The 22883-nt window shown below is 46.8% G+C and overlaps 1 protein-coding gene across 1 annotated transcript in view; it reads left to right on the top strand.

Moving 5' to 3' along the window:
- SLC25A33 (solute carrier family 25 member 33) overlaps positions 1 to 22883 on the top strand; it is a 123999-nt gene that overhangs the window by 43730 nt on the left and 57386 nt on the right. Inside the window, exon 2 of the mRNA XM_069610024.1 lies at positions 10053 to 10232. Within this exon, the coding sequence (XP_069466125.1) occupies positions 10053 to 10232 (180 nt within the window). The remainder of the gene's footprint in view (positions 1 to 10052; positions 10233 to 22883) is intronic.

Here is a 22883-nt window from a genome sequence, read left to right as displayed (position 1 = left end):
GATTATACCTGCATTCTGCAAGCATTACTTGCTGGATTCGAGCTTCAGACCAAACTCCCAGTTTGGCCTGTTAGGTCTAAGGAGCATTTTGGGATAATATATATCTCCAGTGTAGGAAGTCCTTTAGTCCTTTATATAGCCTTCCATCATCCCCTTTAGCTAAGATTTTCAATAATACTAGAACTGATCAAAAGGACTGATGTTTAGATTCAGCGTGAGGAGAGGTTGGGTATTAAGGGAGTGACAGCAGAAACTTGTGTGCCCTACAAGATTTTGTTTAAAATCCTTGCTCCTCTGCCCATGGACAATATCCTTCAAGTATGGAGGAAAGCAGACTGGAGTAGGAGCACAGTAGTCACGGTGGTGCAAAACTTCACAGTTGTGTATGGGCCCCAGATAGATACCGGCTTTGTAACTGAAACCAAGTAAATAAAGAAAAGCTTTGTATTATTTATTATAGGTTATGTGAGGGCTGAGCTATCTGGACTCTTGAGATCTGAAACCTAGAGGGAGGTATTCAGACCAGAGTAAGGAGAATACCCCATGTGAGTTGGTTAGTGTCTGTGTTGAGTGATCGGTTAAGTGCTAGACTGCTTCCGCAGGAATAACCCTGTATGAGGAGAGGGTGAGTCCCTGGTCAGAAGGAAAGGGCCCCAAAGAAATCCGAGAAACTTGTCAATGGAAAAAGGCTTGGAGAAACATACTGTCCAGCCATGTCCAGCAGAAGGGGCTAGTGGTTCAGGGTGCTAGAGGGTCCCACCCACACGTGTATGCTTGTATCATTTTATACATTTTTTTTTATTTTTGCTGTGTTAAGCCAATCTATAAGCGCCTGCAGCTATAACAGCCTAAGATTCTGGAAAAGGGGAAAATTGATCTGTATGCTTGTCAGGGATGTCATCTAGGGGCCCAACGGGTTGCGCCTGCGACCCATGACGTCTCCCTGGCGACCCCTAAAAAGGAATAGCATTTTTTTTTTTATTGGAGCTCCTTGGCTGTGTGGCTTTGTTTCTGGAGTAGCTGGCTTTCTTGTTCAGGCCTCTAAATAAATAAAATGTTAAACTACAAAAAACAGGGTTCCACAAATGTTACACTTTGAGCAGTGACCCTAAATAAGAAAGAATAACAATAACAAATTAACTTGTCTTTCTGGAATTCTATGTAATAACTGGTAGACTCAAAGGTTTCAGGCACACTTCAGGGGTTGAGTCACTGATTTAGTCTGTCTGCATTGTGTGTTTGAGGTTTTTTGAGAACAAACTTCCAAAAAGCATTTAGAGTAGAATAAGCATCCATTTCGCACTATGTATTTTGCTTTTCACAAGTGGCAGTTAGAGCAGGTTTATTTTTTGCTGTTGTCTGCGTTATGATCATCACAAGACATTCCATCTTGGTGTCCTCGGTCACTTGACAAAATCCTTGTGCCTAAAAGCTTATGTACAGTGTAGACCTGTTTGACCATAGCACATAAAGTGGCCCTTGATTTCATTGTGCCACAATGAATGCGTTGTTGTAATGTCTATCTTTCCAATCTCCATGGCATGCTGTTCAGTGTGTTTGTTTGCGTGTATGAGGTAACTAGTGCCCACAGTACGGGGTGCAGTGAGAGTGCACTGCTTTTCCTGCACTAATCGAAATTCTTTAATTCACAGTTGTGAACGCTCCCAATGGGATGTATTTTACCAACGATCTACGTGGTCTTGACATGTGCCCAAATTTACCCCAGACCTGCAGATGAACTGGACTGCTGTTAAATCTGTTACCAGTTTAATGGTATCCACTACCGTGTGTAATTTGCTTTCTGATTTTTGGAACATTCAGACATGCAATTGCTCATTTTACTGTCGGCTGTAAAATGGATATAGCCGTTAAGATAGTTCAGTGGGTTGAGCGCTCGCTGCTGTGTAGTTTGAGATTGTAGATTGTGGCTTAGAATCTCGGCAAGGCCACACAGCCTTTCATCCTTCTGAGGTTGATACATGACTACCAACACAGGTTGGGTGATTTTATATGTATATTTGTTCTACATAAAGTGCTTATACACACTGATATTAACGATGCATATGGTGATCCATTCTTGTATGAAATGTAGATCACATTACAGTGATATTGTAACTATATTTTTTGTAGTGTACTTAGTAACAATGCTATGTGATGCCACTTCCTGTTTTGTCAAGGGGTGAAAGGTTGTGTTCCATCGCTTCCCGTACTGTTGCTTCAGGGTAGGGCCAAATGACATCACTCCCTGTGATGTCAAGGGTCGTGTGATGTCACTTCGAGAGAGAATGTGTATATTATGATGTACTTTTGCAGCACATATTGATGGCGCTTGTCTATCTGAAAGCCGCTCTGGATGTTCTTAATTTTCCCACATAAGGAGAAATTCTCAAACCGAAGCCCTGTGTCCGCTGACCTGGCACGGGAGCAGATTCCCTGTCTGTCCCAGACAGACGGAGTGGGGAGCTCCTGGGATGGATGGGAAGGAAGCCTCTGCGTGGGAAGGCAGGCAGCGACTTTCTTGGCGAGGTTAGGATTTTTGTTGTGCTGCCTTGGTTCTCTTTCTCTTTCTCTGGGCCACAGGAATAAAGAGGGCATTGTCTTCAAAGATTTTGACGCTGCCGAAGTATGCTTTTTAACTGTGTGCTGGCATTTGAAATTCAGTGCTGTACCACCCCCCCCCTACTCCCAAACCTGCTTTCATATTCCTACCATGTAGCGCCTCCACACAATGGTCACTGGTCTCCTGTTGCCAGTGAGGCCAAGAATGTAATGGCATGAGAGCTGACCTCCTCCCTCGCCTGCCTTGGCAGATTTGCTGAAGACTTTAAGTGGGATGAGAAGTGTGGGCTGGAAGGTGGAGAGGCAGTCCGATGAGTCGTAAAACCATATTTTGGGGGAGGGGACCAACGGCTTTTTCTGGCACAGCTAAAGGAAGCAATTTAAAAGGTGTGGTCTAACCGCAAAGGTTTCTTTCCATTAATTAGCATAGCAGGGCTATCCCCTACCATGGCCCCTACATAGTAACAGTAATGCATAACATCTCATGCTTTGTTCCACTATGATATGAGACGGAGACCTTCTAAAAGTTGGAAACATATTACACTTTATTGGAAACATATGGTCGCATTATTAGTCATCCTATCGGCTGGCCCCAGCCCCGCTCAGGTTTTATGAATGCCTGGCCCAACACATAGTCCTTTCCCGGGTGGCTCTGCCAATCCCATCTTACAAAGTCCCATGTCCCAAAAACCTGTGAGCCATCTCACTTCCATTTCTGCTTTTGCGCGAACGGCCCACACTTGTATCCGACTGCCAGTTCAGTCACTCCCATTTAGACAATGGAGCGAACAAGGCCACTGCATCAGTTGTTGAGGAGTCCCAACCATCCTTAGTGGTGTCAGCACCCGTGTCGCCCCATCCTGGCTGAAGCAACCAGAGGTTCTAGCTTACGGAAAAGACTGCAGCGTGCCTCTTTCTCTGGGACCGCCCCTTGTAACTCTGCCACGCTTTGGGGTGCCCCCTACAACCGCAATGCCCCCACAAACTTTAAGTACCTACCTATACTCGGAGCAGATGCGTCCTATTCACAACATTCTCCTGGTTAAAAAAAAGCACATACTGCCCCCCCCCTCCACCCTGCTGCCTGTTGAACAGGAGTGCTCGCGGGGGCGCCAGTCGCCCAGGTCGCTGCTGCCCTTAAGGCCGGCCCTGCCTATACTCATCATCACACTATGTACATCCGGACCATGACATTACTCCCCACAGCACTAGGTTGAAATGATCCATACCAGGCTCAGATGAACCCCACCCTTACCAACATTTGCTGGGTTTCTCTCGCATAATTTCTGGTGCCCCTATTCCAGCCCAGGCAGAAGCAAACAGCAAGAGCAGTCTGGGTTATTCGGCAGCAGCAGACGCGGTTATTGGAGGCCGAGTTGTTAGTCGGGTTTGAGCGTCGAGTCGGGGTCGTGATCGAGGCATACAAACCTAATGTTATGAGGTATGAGTGGAGTTGTTGGGTTGGTGCGCACAGCTCATTCCTTTGCCGGCTAGTGGTAGCCTTTGGCATTTCCTCTAAGGCGTCTAGGGTTGGCCTAGACCATGGTTTTGTCCAATACATGCAGTGGTGGCTGCTTTTAGCAGGCGGCGTAGGGTTGCTTACTCCCACGGTGACCTAGGTTTGAGGGGAACTGAAGGTTTTTGTGACATGTATCCATCGGATGCCGTGTAATCTGTTGTGAGGGGTTGCTCACTGTCGCTGTGCCGCGTAGATCTGCTATAAAGGGGGCGGCCGGTGGGTATTAAGAAAAGCCAGGTCGCTGTTCTGGTGTTGGGTATGCTGGGCAATGGAGAGGGTGCGGCGGTTACTGAACGGCAGTTATCCACGAGATGACTGATCTCTTGCTGCCAGGGTTTGGAAAAGCACGGTTACCGTGCCACAGTTCACAGGGGGAAGAATAACGCGGTCTCCGTGCGTGTCTCCAATAAGTATTCGAGCCCTTGCTGGTGGGTTCCTTTTGTTAGAAAGAAAATGTGCCACGCCGTAACGCTTTATTTAAAGTTATTAGGCGCTTTATTTAAAGTTATTAGGCCAACAGTATGTTTGCTTGCTTAAATGCATGCAGCGGTATCCGCTTTTTATTAGGCTATGGTGGGTACCACGTGTCTCCTTGAGGTATTTGGGCCCTGGCTGTTGGGGTTTCCGTTACTAAAGAAACGCAAACGCTGTAACGCTTCCACATTTCAAGGGGAGGAATAACGCGGTCTCCGTGCCGCACATGTTGCGTGTCTCATTTATGTATTCAAGCCCTTGCTGGTTGGGTTCTTTTGCTAAAAAAGAAAATGTGCAAACGCTGTAACGCTTCATTTAAATGTTTTAGGCCAACAGTAGGTGACCAGAAAAGAACTACCTGGCTATACGATGGCAACAGCTGGCACATGAGTGCCTACTCCGTTAATGGCCATGCCAGTGAAAACTGCTGGCTTTTTCACTTCTCGTTTTGGCAGGAGTTAATTGCAATAGCACATATTGCTCGCGGGTGGCTAAAGGTCCAATAAATGTGTATTGCAACGGAAGCTGACTTTCAGCTGCAAAGGCATTACATTTCAGAAGGTTACTTTGAAAAGGCGGTGGCAAACCCATGAAAGCCTGTTTGATGTTGCTGAGCGATGTCTTTATCTCTAAGACTGCATGAGTATAGTGGGTGGCCATGGCCACTGGGATTAGCCTCACTCCCGCCTTAATCCCGATTTACCCTCCTCTCTGCACTCTTATTGCTATACGTTTGGCTTTATAGGCGGCCCTAAGAAGGCACTTAATAGCCAAAACTAAAGTGTGTTGAATATACTATAATGTAGCTGCAGTTTGGAAAAACGACTTGAACAAAACTTTCAAATGGAGCCCTGAAATCTAACCAAAATATGGGAATTCCATCTCCAAATTCTGTAAAATAGCTGATAGTGGCCCCTGCAGAGATCTTGGTACACCAAAGCAAGCATCTAGGGACCCACATTCCAAACACTAGCCCATGATCCCCAAAAACTGAAAAATCTACTCTCCATCATAAAAAAGACAAAAAGGCCAACTCTTGGATTAGTGAGCTGTGGACGTCCAGAATTGGCTCCTTTTTTAGTTTTGCTATTAGTAAGCCAAAACTATTGCATTGAAGAAATGGCTTATGAGGAGTTACACATCTTGAAGGGGTTTGGTTATTTGCCCACCCATTTACTGCCCATGGCCTTGCTAGTCCATATTCCACCCACTCTCTGCCGCTCCCTGACCAGAGCACATCCTCCTCGGATCTCTTTGAGCTAACTTTAACAAGCCTTGCCATCAAACTTTGTGCCAGAAGTGCCTTCCAGGTTTTTTCAAAGCAGTCTTCAGAGAGTTAATGACTTGGCTCTGTAAACGCGCAAATGGTGTAATAAACATTTCTTAACCAGGTCTGCCTTCAGCCACTCAATTAGCACCATTTGTGTCATTCAATGAAGTCCTGTTAAAAACGATCAGTGGCAAAGCGAACAGGTTTGGCTTGTGTAAGTATTCAGCATTTACCAGGCACTGCTATTATATGGGCAAAACAAAACTGTATGTAGTTTAGGAAGGGCATTGGGGAAATCCCTCAAACACAGTGAGTAGCGCAAGTACAGTGACTAAGGAGATACAGGGTCGGTAAGAAAGACAGAAGGAATAGGTGGAAAACAACTTCCTGTCCCTGCTGAGTCCCAAGTATGGGAGAACTTTCCTTAGAGAGCACTGGTGTAACGCTTACAAAAACGGGGACAGTAAAAGAAGGCAAAGAGAAGCCATTTTTGAAAAAATGTAACAATTTTGAGATTGTTAAACTCCTGTATGTCCCAGGTCACTGGAATCCTCTCAGAGGAATGTGGGCCAAAAAGGAAGGATGTTAAAATCGAGTTTACACTTCGGACTGAGAAACAAAAGGTCAGAACTGTCTACTATGGGTACACAATACTTTACTATCCCATAGACTGGTCAAACTATCCATGTAGCTTCACCCTGTACATTGTAACTGCTATTATAAGCCCAGGTACACACACCATTTTGCAGCTGCTACCGTTAAAGGCAATTTAATACTAATACGGCAGTGCCTAGCAAATGCATTTCCCATGCCTATACAAGCCCAAAACTGTTGTTATTGCCAATGTGTTTCAATGCCTCCAGCCCTGCCATGTAGAGGCAGCATATCTGCAATAGTACCTACTCTCCAGCTCGAGAGGAGTGGGGATCGAAGGCCGAATAAAAATGTTTTTTTTTTGTTTTTTTTAAACTTCCATGTCCTCCTGAATCTCTCCACGCCATCTTCTCTCGGCCTGCTTAAAGCTGTTAGAGCGCTTGCAGTTTTCACTAGGGTTGGTGCTAGGTATTTCCAGTCTGTGCAGTCGGTCAAGGCCCCACTCTGATTGCAGAAAGCAAACCCTCTGATGGCCAGTTAGTATGCGGTGGTTGCTGTTTCCTCAGGCCTTCCCAACAATGAGACTTGTCTTCCTAGCCAGCTCCTGTGAGGCACCAAGACTCCCTTCCAGTATGCCACTCCTGACTGCCCCCTGGAGGGCATTAGAGACCACTCTTCTCTCATCCCAGCCTCACAAACCAGCAAAATGGTCTCATCGGGTCTGACTGGGGCATCGCAAATGCTTAAATAGTAATACTCTTATTGGCAGAGCGTTTAAACGAGAAGCTCTTCATTATTGATGATGATTTGACTGATCGTGATTTGAGCAACTCCATAAGGAGTTGTACCATTTTATGCGATCAAAACCGGTGGGTGAAATTTTCTTATGAAAGCCCCCACAAAGCTCCTGCTAGCTACCCAAATCTTCTTTCAAGACTATCAATGTGTCCAACAGAACACCTTTTTAAACGGTCTATTTGAATCTATGCTTATTTCATACTCAAAACCCTATTTGCTATTTTCACATCCCAAATGCACCCCGCCTGTCAATTACTACTACCAAGATTGCGTATTACAATGTAGCTTTTGTTTTGTGGATTTAAGCTATGAAAGTACAAATGCTCTGAAGCTTTTTTTAAGCCTCACTTTACATTCTGGTACTTGCAGCCTTCCAGTCAAAATAGACAGTAAAGCTACAGTTAAACATTTTGCGGTGCATATCTCTAGAAAATGATAAATGTCCAGGGGTGGACTGGCCTATAGGAAACTCTGCAGATTTCCCGTTGGGCCTCTGCACCCTGGACATCTTGTGTGGTATTTCCAAATGTTCTCATAGGAAAAGCATTGGGCTTGCTGAAAATGTCATATGGGGCCACTTCGAACATCATTTCCAGGGCCTCTTTTAGTTCCCAGTCCATCCCTGTATGTCTGTGTAGCCCCTGGTTTTATGTCCCTGGTTTGGGGTGCACAATACTAAAATTACTGCGGGCAAGTGATGGGCCACACTGGAACCACCCCACTGGTTCCAGTGGTGTGCTGAGCAACCTGCAATTAAGAAGTGTTAGGAACCCAGGATTGTGGCCCATCTCCTGTACTAATTAAGGCACAGTACACCGGGGAGGGGTGGGGGATTTTAATTCCCCGATTAGGCGTTTATCTAAAACATATCACTTACTAACCAGTTAAATTAATTTTCTTAAACAACCTGCCCCTTTCATGATCTCAATCCAAATTGGCTTTGTCCTTTTCAAAGTAGAAGATATTCTTGAACACCAACCGCTAACCATATGAACTTCAGGCAAGTTCCTTTTCACTCTTTCCTAGTGCTCCCCTTGCCTCATTCCCCATAACCAGTCTTAGCTTTCATAACGATTTCTTGTACACTTCTCCCCTTTAAACATGGGCAGGTCTCAGTCTGTCAACTTGTCAGTCATATAACATAACTAATAACTTTATAATGTACCGTACATCCATGCTTCTCACATACTGTCCGTTATCCTGTCATCACCCCCTGCTCTGCCGTGGGTTGCAGAAATTGCCCTTTGAGGCCTTGCCTACTGATGTGCTTCACCGTGCATGGTTTGGGATTTATGCAGCCCTACACTTCCTCTCTTAAGGCATTGGAAACCCTAAGCATTCCCTTCTTTACTGCGCTCCTCCATTGATTTCAGGACTTTGAGAACTGCCCCCACTTCTTTTCCTGCGAGTGCCTAAGTTGGATGTGGAAGTTCTGATTGGGCTCCGCCGAGGCCATGCTGACCTGGGCGGAGCCTGCTAGGAACTGCCTCAATGAGACTTGGCCACGTACGGGCTCCAGTTGCTCCAAACCGTTCTCCTCATCTGGAAGGCGCAGAGCTTGCAGACCCCTGCGGTGCTGGCAGCCCTTTGCATGCTGCTTGCGCTCTCAGGATTCTTTATCTTCACCCACCCGGTCTGGCCCCGGAAAGGATGGACTTCCTGACTTCCTCCCAGGCCATGCCACATTATTCACCCGGCCTCCGTGCGCCACATGTCTGGGACCTTCGCTCCCCCCAGTCTGTCTGGTCTGGCTACTGGGGTGAACTGTAGCCTCGGAGGCCATGCCCTCGTTCAGGGACGCCGGCTAATGCGGTTCCGTGCTGGAGCCACTTCATCTGGGTCACACCCTGCACATGGCCCAGGGCTTTTGATCTTTTGCTGGGCTGCAGCTGGCATACATAGCTTGGCCAGCCACCTCCCTGATGCCCTGGGGGGCTGCTCGAGGCTGCAGCCCTCTCCTGCCCCCCAGTCCACCCCCAGCACTAATCTATTATTTTTTTTTTCTCTTTTTCCCGTCCTTATTTCTCTGTATGTCTTTGTCTGCCTTACCGGGAAAATAGTAAGTCCATTCTTGCTGGCAGGGGAGACATGCCCATTGTCCCAGAGTTCTATGTGTCCACCATGGTTCAGTCGGGAAAGTCCACTTAAACACATTAATAGGACTGTGTTAAAACCTCTGTGTCCTGTGTTTATTTCTATTGGTTTGTCTACCTACCCTTGTATATAACCCCCTACCTGAAAGGGCCCCACTTGGGCTGGGGGCCAATGTGGGGGTTAGATCCGTGGTTTATTATTTTCAAGTCCCCTCTATTAAACGGTATTCTTGAAAGCCAAACGCTATTTTGGCCAACTAGAGCTGGGAAGGAATGTAGGCAAGAGCCTAAATTGCAAATTGCTCCGATGTCCCAGCTTGACCTTGACCACTTAAGTGTGTGATCCTGTGAAATTCTTTGACTGTGCTTCCGATGCCAAACTTGGAACGTTTAAAAGTGATTCAGTTCACATGGTACACTTGAAATGTCTGTGGTATTGCTCCACGCACGCCCCCCCAACGCACCTATGCTTTTAATTTGGTTTCTCTCACCTCTAAACTATTCCTGCTTCTCTTAAGTTATCACCCTTGTCCCCCATTTTCAATTCCTTGCCACCCCAGACCAGGGTCCAGCTCATCCTGGTGAGGTCTCTGTATGCTCCACTATGGGCACTAATCTTGGTGTAGTTGGCTGCTTGTCTCGTGCTCCATTTATACAATTCCCTGCAGTCCAAGAAAGCTGATATGGAACTGAAGCTGAATAAGTTGTCAAATGTTTCATGGACATTATTTTCTCCTCCATACAGATGCGGGGGCACGGTGGGGGCTATAGTCACCTGCCCACTCGAAGTGATCAAGACCAGGCTGCAGTCTTCTGGTCTGGCCCTCCGGACGGTATACTTTCAACCAGTGCAGCTGGGCATCAGTGGCGCAGGAATGGTGCGACCAACCACATCCGTCTCCCCAGGTTTACTCCAGGTGCTCAAGTAAGTGGCAACGAATCTTCTATGTTATACCCCATAAGTGGAGTGTGAAATGAAGGGGGCGGGGGCGGGAGGGGTCTGTCTAACAAATAACATGGTCTGAAGGCCCAAAACAATGAGACCCTGCAAACGTGTATTTTGGGTCATTCTGAATGGATTTTTGTTGTCTTCTGTGCGCCCAGTTGTAAACGACTTGTCGTGCACGTTTGTAAATAAATTGCTTTCTGTAAATAAACCCATTGATTACCAATGTGGGTTCCAATCTGACTTGCATAAAATCAAAGAGCATTTTGGGAGCATAAGAATAACTACAGTGTTTCGTTTTATTTGCCAAATACGTCAGTAGTAATTCAAACATAAAATCCTGAGCATGTAATGCATACTGCAGTTAGTGCTCACTTGCTTTGTCAGAGCACTCGCCGAATAAAATGTCTGTAACCATGAACTGTATATACTGCTTTGGACATCCTGAACTTTCAGGTGTGAGGCTTATACTGGCCTGCTTGTGCACAGAGAACATCTTGTTTCCCTAAAGGCTTTCCTCCGAGCTTGTAAATCCATGTGCTCAGTCCCTTCAACTATCCACTAGTGCAAGTCTCCTGACGCATGCTTAAGACTCTTAATGTGCGTGCGCTGGAGAAATTGTGATGGCTGCTGTGGCATGATGGAGTAAGGAGGCAGACCAGATGGTATCATTTTGGCTATAGACTTTTATTCAAATAAAGAAAAGAATCTGTCTCTCCCCAATTCTAGAGGGGGTTTTCCTTACCTCAACACAGAATAACGTAGGTGCTTCGCAGGATGTAAGTCAAAAGAAACCAACATACCGTTGTCTGTCCAAACCAACTACTCTATCCTTACCACTAACAAACCAAGAAAAGGGTTCAATGAACTTCTGATCCAAACCACCAGGAGAATGTCTCCCTGGCTCCCTTCTCCTAGTCTGTCTGGAAGAACTTGAGACTGTTCCTTGATAGTCTTATGCCCAGTCTTTAGAACTCTCCATTTCCTCCCAAGGGTTTGTGAACCAGAGAGTTCAGACTTTATCATCTCTTCTTAATGCTGGAGCTTTGTCTGGAGTTTTTATATCTTGATTATTGGGGAGATTACTCCTTGCAAGTTCTTGGTCCTTTTGGTATCTTTCACGTATGTTGGGTTTCTGACTGTGACGAGGGAGTTGACTCCAGAGGCACACATGAGATTTATGGTTTCTTGTGTCGCCACTGTCACGAGGTAGATTACTCCCGAGGAATACTCTACTCTTTGGGCTTCCGGGACCCCACCCAGCTTTCCTGCAACTCCTATTACCTGTATCTTCACTGGGGAGTCCTACTGGTTCTTCCCAGGGTCTTGGGTCGCTGTTGGTTCTGCGTGCGCTTGGCACCTCTTCTTGCCTTCCTCCTCTGCTCTGTGCGGGTCCATGGAGATGTTGCTGCAGCGGTCTTGGCATGTTTTATGGACCACACGGTCCACCTCAGGGAGGCCACGCCACAGCTGGATTCTTCCCGATTTCGGCAGCGAGTCGGATTCCCTCTGCCTCGCAGAATTCCTTTTGGCCTCTTCTTCAGAGACTGGCTGCCTCTCGATGTTTCGGGCAGCACATGTTTGAATTTCCCAGAGCCTGCAGGATGGATGCCAGCTACCCTCCCTGCTCTTCCTGCTCCCGAACACTGTTGGGTGGAAGGGGGTCGAGGGGGGCGGTCATTACAAGTTGGGCGCTATCCCTGTGGTAAATGCACTGGGATACCGTCCAAATGCAATTAGTTACCGCAACTTGGTCTGGTGCTATTGTCGCCGGATAACAAGTTGTGGTGCAATGGTAATGGTCCCTCTTTGGTCCCCAGACATCCTAATGTTTTTGTCGATTAACCTTGTGCTTGTAATGCAGGTTGATTGCTCTACTTCAGTGTCTTCCTTATGAATTTCCTTTGGTCCACCCTGCATCTTTTTTGGTTGATCGTTATTATGAGGCCAAGGATGGTTGAAGAATGTTCTCTTTCTGGACTCTGCGGGTCCCTTTTTGATATGTCCATTGTGAAGGCTCACGCACTACTCTATCATGCTACCTTGTGTGGGGTGCTAGTAACGTGCTTTTTATTGGACCGGAAGTGTTTCATGAACCAACGTGCCTAGAAAAACCACCTCTTTACATTTGGTAAGTAGAACTAGTCCTGCTCGCTTCTCCGAAGCCTTCATTGTAATTCACGTTTGGCAAATGAAAAAGCTATCCTGCTCTCCAATTTGTAACGTTGGTGTTTTATTGGTTTTCCTCAGCACCCACTATTTAGTTTGCAGCCGTTTCTCTGTGACTTCATGCACCAGTGTTCCCACCCCCTCGATGAGGTCATTCGTAGTATTTCCTCCCCACACTCTACCCAGCCTACCTCGTACGCAGCAACTCTTATGACGTGGGTGGCTGGCGCTCTGCCGAGAATAGGGCCCTTTTTTAAATTCCAAGCCCCCATCTTTCTCATTCCAATGCCTTACACAGCCATATCCAGCTCAATCCCTCTCCCTTGATGTACTCAACCGCCGTTTACTGCACAAAACCCATGGTGGCCTGCTCTAACCTCCCGAGCACCGCCTTCATGGAGGTGTTACTCTCCTGCCACCCCCCGCAGTGGAACACCCTGCCTCTCTGACACAAGAGCATTAAGTAACCACCACCTTGACAAGAAGAGCCACCGTAGACCGCGACCACATGATTCAGAATAATGTTTAGGTTTGATTACTTTCCTGGGACCTTTTTGATCCTGCATTATGTAGGGTATTGTCATAATCTGTGCTGTGATTGATCATGGCTATGAGTGTTGTGTTGGTGGTGATGTCACACACATTCTAGGTGGAGTGTTGGTGTGGTGATGTCACTAGGACTCTGGTGGAATGCTGATGTATGTTTGGTGTGCAGGGTTCTACTGGTGACAGTTGGACCTAAGCTGCTGGGCCAGATGGATGTCCCAGTGCTTTCTCTACTTACTAACTAAGAGAATAAAACCTACATGTAAACTACTTACCTTCTGGGGTTCCTGATTGGTGAAGGAGGCGTAGTTTATATCACTGGCGACGAGGATGGTCCTGCTGGGAAGGGGCAGTAGGTGAGGAGCGCTGCCTTCCAGGGTGACATCCATCCAGCAACAAGGAGCTGCAGGCCGGGCGGTGCAGTGGGGTCCAATACAGCGGTCCAGGTCGGGGACCCGGAAGGTCCAGAGTCCAGGCGGCACCAGGGCTGAGGTGACCCAGTGCCTGGAAGGTCAAAAATCCAGGTGGCGACGGGGCTGAGGTGGCCCAGTGCCTAGAAGGTCCAGATTGCAGGCGGCGAGGTCTAGGGTAGGGCCCAGGAAGGAGATCCTGCGAGTCCGGATGCCAGGTGCCAAAGGGGTGGCTGCATAGCCGAAATCGTTATCTGAGCAGCCCATCGTTGTCCTGTTTTGCTTTGGCTATTATGGATTAGCCTGAGGGGGCTGGCGTTGGAGCAGAGGTGGCAGGAGCCCCATGTTGGAAGGACCGGAGGTGGCGGCTGTTTAATCCTGCATGCCGGGCGGGTGCAGGAGAAGCAGAGGCGGCCGTGATTAACCTCCAGGTGCCTGGCATTGCAGGAGCGGTGGAGGGGCCCAACAGGGAGGGCTCCGTGGAAGTTTGGAGGAGGAATATTCCAATCTCCGTGTGTGCTGGGCGCTTTGATAGTTGCGCAGCAAGGTTTCGGGCAGTCCGGTCGGTGTGCAGTACAGGGCCGTGCAGCATGAGTGGAGCGGAGGCCTGAGAGACACCGAGCATGTTGGGGTACCGGCCAGAGGTGTTTCTTCTGTGGAGCCGGCTGCCGAAATGGTGACGTCGGTTGGAGGTAGGACGGCGTTGGTGGGCGGAGGACAGGCGTTTCAGCGGGCCCAGCTGGAACGCAATGCCCAGTTGGAACGCAACGTTCATATGGAACGCAGCGTTCATAAGGTACGCAACGTTATCTTACGATGCTACGGGATTAAGGAACATAACGCTGTCACCGATGTAAGCGTTCAGCCAGGACGTGACCCTGGCTCAGTGTGCGAAGCCCCGCAAGTTTTTCTGTTGCCCACTGGTGAGCAGGGTACTTTTGGCCGGGTAAGCACCGTGGACAAGGAAAGCGGTTCCCGGAAGTCTATAGACAGTCAAATAAGGTGTGGGGCATTTCCGGGGTTACAATGGTCTGGAGTGGAGTCAAGTACTGCATGTGGCAGTCATGGTGTAATGGATTTGGCGGCACAGATGGTGAGCGCGGAGGATTTGTTTGAAAAAAAAAAAAAAAAACGTTTATTATTGGAGCTGCTGGCCTGTGCGATGGCTGGTTTTGGAAGTCTGGGCATTTACAATGGGTGCGCTGGAAGACGGTGGAAGCTACAAGTAGAGCATCAGACAAGGAGATTGGCAAGGTGGCGAGCGCTCGATCCTGATGCTTGGGGATGCATACAGGATGAAACGTGCATAGAAGGGGAGGACTAAATAGAGGTAGGTGTATGATGAGGCCTGTTTTAATATTTGATGCTGTTTGTGTTCATGTTGTGGCCTCTGGGTTTAGCAGACAATTGGGTTTGGTCCTGGGTCAATGTTAGAGGTGTAAGGCCTGTCAATTGTTATACTGCTGTTGTGTTTATGTGGTGGCCTGGTGTTAGGACATGCCTTTGGGTTTTCAGTATGGACTTGTGGGTGTGGGGTCTATGGGACATTGTAATGTTTGTTTATGAAAAGTTTGCTTTGCAGGTTGGCTGAATTGGACATGTGGGTGGGGGATGGTGCAGGGACGTTAGCGCCATATCACTTGCATCCATTCTGCATTTACTATTACTTGCCGTGTATTTTGTGGTTTTGCATTTCAGGGACATGTTGGGGTTTGGCGCAGGGACTTTAGCGCCAAGGTCTTGACTTCCTTATCGTTTAAGGTGGGGTTTTTCATGTTGTCCTGCGGTGTTTGTCTGTCGTGTTGGTAGGGGCATTTCCCCTGGGTATGTGTGGACGATGACAGTATTTTTAGGGGCAGTGTGTGCTGTCCAGCGGGCTGTGAGGTGCTGTCTGGGTCATATTGTGGGTAATTTTTCGCAGGGGCATTTCCCCTGGTTATGTGTGGGCGATGACAGTAGTTTTAGGGGTTGTGTGTGCTGTCCAGCGGGCAGTGAGGTGCTGTCTGGTGTTTTTAGGGGCAGCAGTGCTTTATATATATCTTGGGTTGAGGCGCAGCGTGGTGTTGTCCATGTTGTAGTTTATGGGGTAGTGAGGTGCTTCATCTTCATGGTGTTAGGTTTCAGGAGGTGCAGTGAGGTGATGCAGTTGTAAGGGCAGTCAGGTGAAAAATGGGCACGGTTGGTGCAGTCGATGTTGGGGGGGCAGTGAGGTGCTCTCTATGTTTGGTTTAGGTGACAGTGAGGTGCTGTTAGGTGACAGTGAGGTGCTGTTTAGGATATTGGCATGGTTGGTGCCGTAGGTGATATAGGGGCAGTGAGGTGCTGTCCATGTTTGGTTTAGGTGACAGTGAGGTGCTGTGAGGTGCTGTTAGGTGACAGTGAGATGCTATTTAGGATATTGGCATGGTTGGTGCCATAGGTGATGTTAGGGGCAGTGAGGTGCTGTCTATTTTTGGTTAGGTGACTGTGAGGTGCTGTCTAGTGGGCAGTGAGGTGCTGTCTGGTTGTTGTAAGGGGCAGTGAGGTGCAGTCTGGTTGTTTTAGGGGCTGTGAGGTGCTTTTCAGGGGCAGTGAGGTGCTGTCTGGTTGTGTTAGGGACAGTGAGGTGCTGCCTGGTGTAGTAAGGATAGAGAGGTGCTGTTTGGTTGTGTTAGGGACAGTGAGGTGCTGCCTGGTGTTTTCAGGGACAGTCAGGTGCTGTCTGGGTCAAATTGGGGGCAGTGAGGTGCTGTCCGGTGGTGTTCTGGTGTTTAGGGGTAGTGATGTGCTGTCTGGTTGTTTTAGGGGCTGTGAGGTGTTTTTGGGGGCAGTGAGGTGCTGCTGGTATTTTAGGGACAGTGAGGTGCTGTTATTGTTGTTATTCAGCTGGTTGATAGCGGAGGTTGGTGCTTCCATGTCATGGTCCATTCAGCGGGTTGGCAGCTGAGTGGGCTCAGGTTCTGGGGAGAGCTTGTGGTTGAGTTAGTTTTCGGTTTTTTCCATTAAGATCTGGGTTATACCTTGGGGTGTAGTGGTTTGGGTTCAGGGGGAGTAAAAATGGTTTCTGAGCTCTAACGTTTCGGGTAAATTGCACTTATGGTGGGTTTCTACCATGGGTATAGTTTGGTGTGATTGAATAGAGGGGCATATGTCATAATATGTGCTGGTCATGATGATGGCCATGAGTGTTGTGTTGGTTGAAGAGAGGGACATATGTCATATCTGGGCTGTGAGGGATTATGGCTATGAGTGTTGTGTTGGTTGAAGAGAGGGACATATGTCATAATCTGTGCTGTGATTGATCATGGCTATGAGTGTTGTGTTGGTGGTGATGTCACACACATTCTAGGTGGAGTGTTGGTGTGGTGATGTCACTAGGACTCTGGTGGAATGCTGATGTATGTTTGGTGTGCAGGGTTCTACTGGTGACAGTTGGACCTAAGCTGCTGGGCCAGATGGATGTCCCAGTGCTTTCTCTACTTACTAACTAAGAGAATAAAACCTACATGTAAACTACTTACCTTCTGGGGTTCCTGATTGGTGAAGGAGGCGTAGTTTATATCAGGTATACCATGTAACCTCGTTCCTTCATATGGTTTGTTAACCATTACCTGCTATGTACCGCTTGCTAGTCCGTCGGTTCTATGATAACTTGAAAAGAAATATTGATATAGACATGGTTCTTGTTCTCCAGGTTTTTAGTTTACTACATTATTTTTTTTTATTAGATTTTTTAAACTCAAACCCACACATTCATATACTAGGATATGCATACATGTCATTGCAGTATACAACTGAGGGCACTTGGTAAACTGTCGCACAAACCTGTTTAACAGATTGGCATGTTGCTAGTAGTAGGGGTCAATTAGACAGCTTTAGATTTCGAGCTTAAAGAAAAACTACTTGTATGACATAAACAAATGTGATATGGAATAATAAAATCATCGGAGCTATTGCATATAAATAAACAGCTAAAGGCAGAAAGTAATGAGTTACTATAGTAACTGCAATACAGGGGGCTACATACAACACACCACAAAACGGGGCCAGGGACAGAAAAAAGGGGAGAAGAGTTATAAATATCGGTGTGATTAAATCCGAGTGTGTACCCATTTATAAAAGTCATGAAATGGTACATAAAATAAATGATGGTCCTTGCGTAGATGTAATGTTGGCTGACGGGTACCACTTCATTTCAGGTTTGGCAAAGGGAGCCTGTGTACATGCTAAACATCTCTCCAATCTTTGAATGTCACACATTATTCCACTAACCTGTTATAGATAATTTGAACTTGTGTGCAGATGGTTGCAATCATTCTAATAGCAATGAGAATAAACTGATACAGATCATAAATAATGTACGAATAGTTAAAGCCCCTTGTATTAAATGGGACTCCCCGATAAAATATTGTTGATGGATAGAGAGACGTCGACCGTAAAATATCTTTAAGATGCCTCTAGACATATACCCAGAAATAAATATCAACACATTAAAAAAAACATGTTTGTATGACCCATAAATAGATTAACAAGACCAGCAATTTCCATCATTCAATAATTTATTAGGTGTAATAAATGGTGTGTAAAGAAACATTTTTTTTCTCCACATCAGACCATAGATGTGCCGCAAATGCCTCACCACAGTCTTGCTCCTATTCCAATTCAAGCTAAAGTTCTCCATAAAAGTTTGCTGCTTTAATAGATGTGATGAAAACCAACATTTGCAATGTGGATTGCTCCAGAACGAGTTTATTGCTGGGAAAGGACAGAATATCTAGAACTGCATTTAATAATTTGTTATATTGACTGAAATATGAATTTGGAAGATAATTTGACCTTCAATTCATCACAGGAAAAGATATGCACATCAGAGAAGAGTTGATTGACAAATGTAATGTCTTCAGCATGGGTCTACCATTAATATTTACACTAAAGGTATTGAAAGAATAAAGTATATGCCTACATAAACATTCCCTAAAGAGTAGAAACCGTATAACAAACTGGCTTATATCTGGCTGAAAAATGACCAAAAATATATAAAGTCTGTCAAAGAAAATGGGTACACCAATTCCCTTTCTTCAACAAAACAGTAGGATCATCATTGGCATCTGACAAAAACCAGCATTGTGCCTGTTTTTAATATGAAGGCTTTTGATGGCACCTGAAATCCGGGAACCTGACGCCGCCATTCTCATGTGTTGGTCTATTTACAAAGTGATTCTTTTAATTACCCTATAAGAAATTCAAAAGAATTGAATAGTTGCATGTTAATATCGATGAAGGCAAAAGGACAGGCAGCATTTGCAAATAATGAAATATGATTGGGGAAAACATCATCTTTATGGATTCTAGGCACCCCCACCATGTCACATACAATATAGACCATGAAGCAACCATATCTCGAAGTCTATTAAGGCTGCCATATTAAGTTTGATTGCTCTTTTGAGTGAGGAGACAATGCAGATCCCTAAATATGCAATCGAAGGCCATGTTCTACCCCTCTCAAACCCACAAAGGTACACCTCTTTGAGGAAGCAGCCGCAGAAGGGACCTTTCCTGCACACTGCCATCTGAGCAGATCCCTTGGGAGCACTGTATATGCCTAGTGATGTCATAATTGGGATTGCTGCCCCGGCTCGGTTCTATGCCCTCCATGATGCCAGTCGCGTGTCCGCTTTCCTGTTTATCTAAACTGGGTACTGGAACCCCTGGGCCGCAGCCCTTGTCTTTACAGTCCAAACGGAGAATGCCTGGCAGCAGAATCTCGCTGGCTAGTGTTGTGTCGCTCCAGGGAATCGCTTCACCTTACGTAAGCAGTAGAGTTGGCGGGCTGCCCAGTGCTATTTTTCTATCACTGCTGCTCTTGCACAACATGAGAACAGGCCCGCAGCGACAGCGATGGTTGGATGTGAGAATCTGCTCTCATGGAAGAAGGGGGGAGGGAACCGGGGGAGGTGGGGGTTGCACAGGATGGTCAGGACCGCAAGTGAAGGCTCGTAACACGGGAGCAGGGGTGACTTGCATGCATCTTTGAAGTAGGATGTGGGCAGCGCTGTGCCATGCATCATTAATTGTAGGAGCTGTGGTGGTAGCGCTGGCCACTTGCATTATACCCCACAAGAAGTGGGGGGAGGGGGGCTAGTGAACAGTCAGAAAGCATGGGCTTTGCCTTGCACCAGCACATCCTTCTGTGGCTCCCATTAGTAGGTTGGCAGTAATGTTAATGGGCAGTTTTTGAAACGATAACCTTTACGAGCATTTGCCTAATTATGGGTCATGAGAATGTACCTCCATTCATTATTCCATCAGTGCAGCAGGATGGAGTTGGAATTCAGCATTTTAATACTCCTCACTCCACTTCACCCTTCTCGCCCTCTGAGTTCCCCTCCATCCCCTTCACCATTCCATCCAGGGGCGGAGACTGGCCAACAGGGAACTCTGGAGATGTCCTGCTAGGCCTCTGTGCATAAGCTGCTTTTGTGCGGTTACCTATTTTATTTCCAAATGTTCTTATGAGAAAGGGGTTGGGCTTGCTAAAAATGTGTAATATGGGGTCACTTTGAACATTTCCAGGGCAATTTTTGGTTCCCACGACACCCCTAATTCCAACTCGAAGGGAGTATGGCAAGCCCTGCTTCCTGGGTCCCAAACCGAGTATGGCTGTAAGAGGGTGAGCTTAAGAAGTTGTTCTCGGGTTGCATCGACAGTGAAAATAGGTCAGAGAAATATAGTTGATCTGATGTTTTCGAAGTGCAAATTACAAGTGTCCCAACGGTAGCAGTAGGTCACGTGCTATAAAGCGAAAGTGGCGAGGAGAGCCGCCTCTCGGAGCCCGCGTCGGGTAGTAAAGGACACCGCGGGCTAGAATGCAGCGCGAGCTGGAAAGCCGCCTCGGGCGGTTAGGCCGCACCAGCGGTGCCAGTGGGCGAGGGAAGGTCAAACGCAAGGCACGGAGGGCACAGCGAGTGACGCGGCTCTACCTGCCACAGCTTCCCGGCTCAAATCCTTTTAGGAATCGCATTCTACAAACTTGCAAGTTGCAACCAGAAAGTGCTGGTAAAAATATGTAAACCCCTCCCCAACCAAGTCTTTGCGTTTTGAGTGCAGGGCTGCACTGCTTTCTTTGTATTAATCGACAAACCCCCCAGAGGAAGTGAAATTGTTGCCATCTCACTGATAATTCGGCATGGACCCAGGGGATAAGACCTACAAAAAAAGTAGGGAGAATCCTTAACATACCAAGTGAAGTTGGCATCACCAGAAATTAGCATATCAAAGTGCCCTCCGAAAAAAGTGGGCGACTCTTCCCCTGTATGTAGCCTCGATTTGAGCCCTGATGAGGGATTAGCACTGGAGCGAGCCCATGGTCTTTTTTTTTTAATTGACATGTTTATTAATGTTATAAATAATACAACATAAAACCATAAAGATTTGTGCCTATGCAGTCTCAAAGTTTTAGATCTTCCCTACGCTGCGTATTTCTGAAATACTGCAGGTTTTCTATCTATGTACTAGTTTCTCCAAGGTGCAGACCTAGATAACGAACAATGTAACGCTGCAGAAACACATGATTTTCCGGAGTGGTTGCTCTGTGGGGCAGGACATGGTGTTTCAGTGTTGAGCCCTGGCGCCTCTGAACTAGTCAGCCGTCATTGTTGCATGAAGAAAAACGTGGACTACGGCCAACTCCTAATGAGGCTGGGAGCACGGGAGTTTAGTTGAGAGAACTCCTGGGGCAGTGGACTTCAAACTGGGGGATCTATTCCTCCCCTTATCCCCCCCAGGATGCCCAATGGTGTGGGGTGCATTTATAACTGGATTAAGAAGACTATTTATAAAAAAAAAGGATTAAGGTGACTGCTTTTAATAGAAAATATAAGACATAGGTAATCTGTTTATATTTTAAAAGACGCCACTCTTGCCCACTTGGCATATCATTGCCATTTTCATTATTCCCTGCTGGCACATCCTAGTGGATTTCCGGTATAACCACTTGGCACATTGCCGCTAGTGTACACAGGCCCCACATCCTGGCCAGTTGCTATTGTCGTCTCTTCATTGTATGTCCTTGAATGCCCTCTGCTACCTGGTTTTACTTTCTTTTGCTTAGCTGGAAGGAAGGCCAGTGACCTCGAAGGTGGCCGAGGGCCTTGACGAGTATTGAAGCTGTAAGCAACCGTACATAACCGGAATGCATCTTCTGCTTCCCGGCCAGAGTCTGTTCGTGACTTGCTGGCTGGCGTGGGCTGAACTGGCTAGGAACAGCCTACCCCCGCCGGCAGGCCAGCGTGCAAGCAGACTTGTCTGGCTGGAGTCTCAGAAAGGACATCCTCTGGGAACTTCATGATGGTACATGTGCATTACTTGTGTCACCGGAACAAGGAGTCCATTAACAGTTGGTGCTGAAGCAGTGTCGGGATTTGCCTTTCCTCTACTAGCATAGTTTATAGTGTAAGTGCAATAGAACACTCGAGATCAAGAAAACCGGCTCAACAGCTTTATTTTTCTTTTGCTGGTCAATGCTTGTAGGTTTCTTTTGTGCTTGCTCCTAAGGAATAGAATGACCCCTGTCTCAATCACAGAGCTGACCTCCTGTTCATGCTGGTTGTACCCAAAGAAAATGGAGTCCACTCTCAACAATGTAGGTGACTGAAATCCCCCCCCCCCCATATACACATTCACACATTGTTGCACACCTAAATTCACCCAACATGTTTATAATTGGCTTTTTTTAAATTCCTATTCTGACCCCTTCTCTGCAGCTCTAGGACTTCCGCCTAAAGCAGTAAGGTAGTTTTGATGTTGATTGGTTGCGTCCCTCCCTAACTCCTACCTCAGCTCACTCTGTGGTAAGTCTTATGAGTTGCAAAATGGACAGCCTTGTGTCCTCGTCCCCGCCTGACTTGCCAAGCCCCTCCACAGGCCCTTGTGGAATGGCGGATCACATAAAGGCCTTTGTCCTTGTAGACAGTTTGTGGCGCTGGTCATACAGAGCATGACAGACCTCCACAGTGTTCCCTTCAATGTGGGTGGGCACCAACCTGTTGCCCATTGTGGACAGGCCGCCAATACATCCGAGACACCTATGGCGTCCATAATCCTCCTATTAGAACCCAATTCGGAACATTGGACAGTACCATAAGAAGTACCCACAGGTTATTTTTCAGCACCTTGGACAGTGCTGCTGGAGTTCCAGTACTGGAATCTTATTTGGTAACTTAACCACTGGGTTAACATTGGTTCCGTTGGTGCCCAAGAACCAGGCTGTTTGTTCATTCCTGACTTTTAAGACTGTATTTTAGCATCAGAGCTGAATTATTTAAGTTCCTTTTAATGAGTTGGAGGTTTTCTGAAGCAAATACCTCTGACTGGATATTTTTTTTTTTCCTGTGGAATTGCGATGTTATGCCACACTTCACCCAGCCTACCTCATGACCAGCGTGCCTTATTATTCATCCTCTGCTACCAAGGATGAGACATGAAAGTTTGTGATTCGAGATATGATATATAGCGCCTATACACAATG

This window comes from Ambystoma mexicanum, chromosome 8 (assembly GCF_040938575.1).
Source record: "Ambystoma mexicanum isolate Mex_15411 chromosome 8, UKY_AmexF1_1, whole genome shotgun sequence".
NCBI classification, from domain to species: Eukaryota; Metazoa; Chordata; class Amphibia; order Caudata; family Ambystomatidae; genus Ambystoma; species Ambystoma mexicanum.
Note: the sequence above shows the minus strand (reverse complement) of the source record. Positions and strands in the feature narration are given on the sequence as shown.